Here is a 7,138-nt window from a genome sequence, read left to right as displayed (position 1 = left end):
GGGGGGGGGGGCACCCCCCCCCCCCCCCATTCCTCCCCTGTGGGGGGGGTGCGCAGTGGCGGGAACCCACCCCTCCTATAGCTCTCTCAGGCCTCTGCTGCGCACATGGTGTTGCCATGGCAGGAGCGGCAGGAGCAGGTAACCGTCCCTTTGTTGCTGAGTACAGCATCTTGTGTTCGCTCCCCGGCATCCCCTCCCTCTACTCGCTGGGACTTGTAATCTGCTGTGGGCTCGGACCAGACTGCACTTAACAGTGTGTTCCGGGCATGTGGCCATAACTGTCAGCTACAATGACCAAAAAAAAGTTCATTTATAATTTCTTCTTTTAGTGGTGCTGATCCAATAGCCAACTGATATTTTGATGTACTACCATGTATATAACTCTGTGAACTGTAGTTGCCTTTTGAATATTTGCATTTGTTTAATTATGGCATTTTAAAATACTTTTTTCCCCTCATATTTCCCCTTTTGTTTGCATTTAGATTTTCTTTGTACAAGTTTCATGTAAATTCTCAAACTAATTTTAATGTTTTTTCCACTATCATGCCACCCACTATAAAATGCCCTGCTGTTTGGGATCATTGTATGGTATCTACATAGGTGCCTGACTCTAATTCAGACAGGTTAACTTGTGTATTGTGGCCCTGTGTGTGGCTTAAAATATTTTGTTGGCATTGAACTGTATTACATTATATCCACTTTTCTCTTCCATCCCTAATTGTGTAGTGAGGCAAATCTGCTCAGCATAGATGAAATTGATGGGCCCTTCACTCCCAATGAAGAAAAGAAGGTAAGTGATATATGTGTATCTAATTTAATATATATTATGTTAACTATATCAAGTGTTTTAAACAAAATAGTGTTACGATCCCATCTATTAAACAAAAATGAAGATCAGTGTATATGTTTTGTGTAGAAAATTCAGAAAAATTACTTATTTACATATCTTTACTATTATTCTCATTCTCCATTCTATAAACATGCTTATTGTGCCGTAGCCTGAAATTATTAACATGAATGGTCGGTTTTAATTCTAGATATGTACCAGTTACAGGCTTATAAAGATTTGCTCTTGAATAGATTTTTTTTCCCCTCTTCTTTCTCTGATACCTAGAGGTGCTGTCCAACTGGCAGCCTGTAGGTTGCATGGAGCCTGTAAGAGGTTAAATTGTAGTTCTCTAGGCTCCTTCCTAGTGTCCACTGCCTCTGCAACAGTAGCCAGACTGTGGGCTCTTCTCTACTACTTCCTTTGGTTGCTACTTCCTTTCCTCACCCCAGGGAAATGGGGCTGCGCAGCAGCTTGGGGGACTGAGGATGAGCCTTGGAGCACAGGGTGCAGCAGGGGGGACATGGGTGCATGGTATAGCAGAGTGGTGCTTGCGGAGGTGTGTGGTGTACTTTTGGAGGGGGAGAAGTGTCTAGGGGGTATGTGGCTGGGGGGGAGTAATATGGCGTACTTTGATGTGGCCCCTGGCTTCTTTGAAGTTGGACAGTCCTGATTCCTGGTGACGCACTTCCCAATTTTTATATTCATTTTGGTTGGGGGGGGGGCGGAGTGGGAGTGGGCACTAAAGTGTGGTAATTCTTTTTGACAGCAGTTCCTGAGCTAACTTGTGAAGATACTTCATAACTCTTGAAAAATTGAATGTTCTCAGTAGCAGAAATATGTAGCGAAGGAGAGGCTGTTTTCTTCTTAATAGATTACAAGAAAAGAGCACCTCAGTGAATTGGACCAAATGTAGAATTTATCATATGTCCATACGTGATGAATTTGTAGGTGTTGAAGAATTCCAGTAACAGCAACTGGTAGCTGTAGCAAATCTGTTTCTTTAATAGATGTAGAATTAAATTATTTAACATAAAATTCATATATGGCTTTTAAAAAAGAAATTTTAACAGTAACGTTAACTGGGACTAGAAAGTTGCACTTAGATTAGAATTTATATATATAAATATATATAGGAGCATATATAGCTATATATATATATATATATATATATATATGTGTGTGTATATATATATATGTGTATATATATATGCGTATATTTTTCTAGGCTTACACATTTTTCAGTATAAAAGGACATGTCTCCCTCAAAGACAGGATGTGGCCCACTAAGCCATTCTATCCGGCCCGCAGGAACCCTAACAAATTTAGAAAATTAATATTTATCTGCCCCTGGCTGCCTGTCATGAGGCCCTCGACGGCTTGCCAAAACTCAGTAAGCGACCCTTCACCTGAAATAATTGCCCGTCCCTCCTCTACATTTTTTTGTAGTTCCTTTGATTGTACCCTTCAGGAAAAATAAACTAAGCAATCTTTAGAGAGCGTTCTGAAAAGTTTTCTTGATCTTTTCATTTGAACAGTGAGTTTACAAAAATGTTGATTCTGTGAGTTTTAGATAAAAGTCTTTTATTTTTCTAAAAATCAGTGCCAATACATTGTAAACCTGGACCATAATAAATACTTGGTAAGTTACTGGTTTTATTTTCTTGTCGCCCCTTAATATCTGCTTGTTGTCTCCTTATAGTCACTACATTGTCGGCTAGGAACTATTGGCACCAGTGGAGAGTCCATAAAGACATATACAAGGCGAGGCAAAACTGGAGGTTTGAGAGACTTGAAAGGGAATGCAATTGGACTCAACATGGTTGGACATAGCAAGAAACTGAGGTATAGCGTTGTCAGGTGATTACATTGTTTAGCTAACAGTTTCTATTTAAACAAAATTTATGATTTATGAATATAGTTTAAAGTGCACTTTACTAGTATTTAAGGAAACATGGTAAAAATGCATTATTTGTTCTTTGCTAATTCCTACCCCCTGAGATGGAAAGACTTTGTCAATTATCATCATAGATTTAAATTAAGAATAGATTTCATAGACATTAGGGCTGGAAGGGACCTTGCAAGATCATCGGGTCTAGCCCCCTTCCCAAGGGGCAGGAAGTCAGTTGAGGTTAGATCACCCCAGGAAGATAAGCATCCAAGCATTTTTAAAGGTATCCAGAGTAGGTGCTTGCACCACTTCTGGGGGGAGTCTATTCCAGACTCTGGAGGCAGGTCCTGTCAGACCAACCTGGTGGCCTTCTATGACCAGGTCACAAAATCCTTGGACACAGATGTCACAGTGGACGTAGTCTTTCTGGACTTTAGGAAGGCCTTTGACACTGTCTCTCACCCCATTCTCATTTGAAAAATTGGGAGATTGTGGTGGTGGACGGGTTGGGTCATTTTCGACCTGGAGGGATGTGGGCAGTGGGGTCCCCCAGGGCTCGGGCCTTGGGCCTGCACTGTTCAACATCTTCATCAGCGACTTGGAAGAGGGGGTAAAAATCACCTTGTTCAAATTTGCAGATGACACTAAGATGTGGGGAGAAGTGGGTATGCTAGAAGGGAGGGACAGGCTGCAATTGGATCTGGACAGGTTACAGGGGAGGGTGGATGAGAATAAAATGGGATTCAGTACTGACAAGTGCAGGGTACTGCAACTAGGGAGAAAGAACCAGCAGCATACCTACAGGCTGGGGAACTACCCTCTCATCAGCACAGAGGCAGAAAAGGATTCTGGAGTCACTATAGACTCCAAAATGAACATGGGCCGCCAATGTGAGGACGCAGTCAGTAAGGCCAACTGCATCTTGTCATGCATCCACAGATGCATCACAGCAGGGCCAAGGAGGTGATCCTCCTGCTCTATGCAGCACTGGTCAGGCCGCAGTTGGAGTACTGCGTCCAGTTCTGGGTGCTGCACTTCAGGAGAGATGTGGACAACATGGAGAGGGTCCAGAGGAGGGCCACTCACATGATCAGGGGGCAGCAGGACAGGCCCTACAAGTAGAGGCTACAGGACCTGAACCTGTTAAGTCTCCACAAGAGAAGGCTGAGAAGGGATCTGGTGGCTGTCTGTAAACTGGCCAAGGGAGACCAGCAGGCAATGGGAGAGTCCCTGTTCCCCCGAGCACTACTGGGAGTAACAAGGAATAACGGCCACAAGTTGACTGAGAGTAGATTCAGGCTAGATATCAGGAGGCAGTACTTCACAGTCAGGGTGGCTAGGATTTGAAACCAACTTGCTAGGGAGGTGGTGCTCGCTCCTACCCTGGGGGTCTTTAAAAGGAGGCTAGATAGACACCTTGTCAGGGTCGTTTGACCCCAGCATTCTTGCTTGCCCATGGCAGGGGGTCAGACTTGATAATCTGCTCAGGTCCCTTCCAATCCTACCAACTGTGAAACTACGGAGACTCGGATGGTAAAGAAGTTTTTCCTTATGTCCAGTCTAAAACAGTCTCCTAGCAGTTTGTGACCGTTATTTCCTTTGGGGTGCCCTGGTGAACAGATGATCTCTCAGTTCCTGATGCACACCCCTTTTATAGGCTGCCACCAAATCACCCCTAAGCCTTTGCTTCTCCAGGCTGAAGAGTCCCATGCCTTTCAGCCTCTTCTCATAAGGCCTGTTCTCTTGACCTCTAATCATGTGCGTGGCTCTCTTCTCAACTCTCTCAAGCTTCTCCACATCCTTTATAAAGTGTGGAATCCAGAATTGGGTGAAATACCCCAGCTGTGGCCTTACCAAGGCTGAGTAAACCGGGAGGATGACTTGGGTGTTGCTTGAGATGTATTGATAGGTGCAAGCCAGGGTTTTATTTGCTTTGCTTGCTGCGGCATCGCATCGATGACTCGTGTTCGTCCTGTGGCCGATCATGACCCCGAAGTCTCTTTTGGTCATGGTGCTAGTGAGCCCATACTTATAGGCTACTAAGCCTATAAGTATGATGTGGGTTTTTTCTCCCAGGGTGGAGCACCTTTCATTTCTCAGTGTTGAATGTCATCAGGCTTTGATTCGCCTACCTTGTGAGCCTGTCCAAGTCAACCTGAATTGCCATCCTATCCTCTAATGTGACTGCACTTCCATAATTTAGTGTCATCTGTGAACTGGGCCAGTCTGCTTCTGACACCCAAATCTAGATCCTCACAAGATCTTCACCAATTATAGGTGTATGATTGTCCTTACCCTGGTAGCCCTGCATCCTGTCAGGCAGGTGATCCCCTTTTGCTGGTGGAAAACTGATGGAAAATAATTGTTGAGATCAGCTTTCTCCTGGGTGTCGGTTGTCAGCTGCCCCATTTGGTTCAGCAAGGGTCCGATGTTGCTCTTGTTCTTTTTCTGACTTCCCACGTATTTGAAGAAGGACTTTTTATTGTCCTTGATTCCAGCAACCAGTTTGAATATTGCTGAAGCTCTGCAAAATATTTTTTTTTTTCCATTTTGCACTGCATTGCTACACTAATAAAACCTATCAACACTGCAGCAATTTAAGCTGGAATATTTGCTAGTCTAACTTTACTGTCATCTGTCTCTCTCAATTTTCTTCTTTATGTGGCTTTTTTGTTTTCATTTAACAGGTTTAAGAACTGTAAATTTTGTGTTCTCAAAAGGTTTAGTTGTGCTAAAATTGGTTTTTTTACTGTATGACTATTCTGGAGTACTCTCATTCATTAAAAACGATGATTCTGTGGCTATTAGCAACATAGAGCACTGATGATATTTGTTACTATATTTTCAGAAAGTAATGCCTTGCTGTGCCTCGATCCATATTGACTATCTTTTATTTGTACTTTACAAATACAGGTTTTCACTACATCTTTTAATATGATTTGAGTGCTTACTAGCAACCAGTTTTAAAATTTGCTTGACTACAATTTTTTTTTAAAAACTTTTTTTATTTTTTATTTGACCACATTTAATGGAATTATCATTTTCATTTCCATTCCTTTCACTTCTATTCCAGGAGTTTCTTCTTGAGCCTGATTTTTTTTTTTTTTTTTTTTTTTTAAATGCCTGTTTATAAAGGTACAATCAGTTTCTTTGCTATCTTTTACTAGAGAAAAATGCCTTTTGCATGTACATTAAACATGCCTTGTCTACTTGGAGTATTTCTAACCACTTAAACAGTTCCTTTAACTCTTTGGAAACTAGAATTTTCTTACTGAAATAGCCTCTGTAGTGATGGAGTTCGTTGTAGATTCTACCCTTCCTACAGAATTTGGGTGTTTTTAGCTTTCTTTGCCATGCCATGTCATGGCAAGAGGTGCAATTGTGGGGATCGGGGATGAGCTCTCATCATACATTTAAATGAACACTTGTCAATGGCCTTAGACTTCTTAATTTAGCAGTTCTTATCCTAGGTAGACTGGGACTCCCAGCAGTAAAAAATTACTTCATAGTCTTACACTTTAATAAGTATTTGAAATAACCACTCACCAGCTTTGTCTGACCCTCATTGAAAGGGTCTGTAGTCACATTTGTGGTCATGATGCTGGATTTTCAAAACATTTTCCTATGCATTTCAGCAATAAGCTGTTTCAGATAATAAAAGTATTGTTTCTTACATATACTAGTGATATTTAAGCAGAAATTAAAAAATCCTTTTTCTTCTCTTCAGACAATTATCAATCAAAACAAAATCAACCCCCTCCTGCAAAATAAGTAAACATGTTCATTTATTTTAGAAATTCTGAAACAAAATTAAAAATAATTTTATATCCTTATAATAAGTGGAACTAGTATAAAATAGCCTGAAAAAGTAAATATTTTCATTAGTCTAACCTACTTTATGATTTATTAATGAGGGGAATTATAAAAAACAGGACCACCTTGGTATAGTGAAATTTCTTTCTCTTGTTCAGTCTAGTGCTGTGACTGACTTCTAAATTCTTTTCCAACTTTGGTCTTTTAATCTGCTTGAATAATGTGATTATACTGTGAATAATTATCTTCATTTAATACTGGAGCTGCAGTAGTATAACAACTTACTTATATAATATGTGTATCATAAGGAAGCTTACAATTTTAATATGCATAACTGTTGCCAATTCACAGTTTTCCTGCAGTAAAGAGTAGTAATGTGTGCCCCTTGACATGCAGTGTGGAGGGTATTCTGTAATTATTCTCTTGTTTTGAATTCCTAATTCTCAGCAGACTGAGCAAATTAGTTGTATAGTTCACTACATTTACTTACATATCATACACACCCGTCCCCCAAAATTGTGGTGTATGTCTTTTTAAGCGGGGATGGTGATTTTCTGGCTGGAATAGAAGTACTGTGTTTTTATTCCTGATCCAGCTTTCATTCCTGC

General features: G+C 40.9%; 1 protein-coding gene across 9 annotated transcripts in view; it reads left to right on the top strand.

The window, feature by feature from the left end:
• The window catches only part of SENP6 (SUMO specific peptidase 6), a 114,750-nt gene that overhangs the window by 18,231 nt on the left and 89,381 nt on the right, over positions 1–7,138 (top strand). For 6 of the 9 annotated variants that reach the window (XR_003093259.1, XM_025200093.1, XM_025200087.1 and 3 more), the window contains exons 3-4: positions 727–790; positions 2,529–2,686. Coding sequence is in view for 8 of the 9 variants with exons in the window: in XM_025200093.1 (XP_025055878.1) it covers positions 727–790; positions 2,529–2,686 (222 nt within the window). In the remaining variant the exon portion in view is untranslated. The remainder of the gene's footprint in view (positions 1–726; positions 791–2,528; positions 2,687–7,138) is intronic. The other 3 variants (XM_025200092.1, XM_006020481.2, XM_025200089.1) reach the window with 1 other exon arrangement.

The sequence above is a fragment of the Alligator sinensis genome, unplaced genomic scaffold (assembly GCF_000455745.1).
Source record: "Alligator sinensis unplaced genomic scaffold, ASM45574v1 scaffold37_1, whole genome shotgun sequence".
NCBI lineage: Eukaryota > Metazoa > Chordata > Crocodylia > Alligatoridae > Alligator > Alligator sinensis.
Note: the sequence above shows the minus strand (reverse complement) of the source record. Positions and strands in the feature narration are given on the sequence as shown.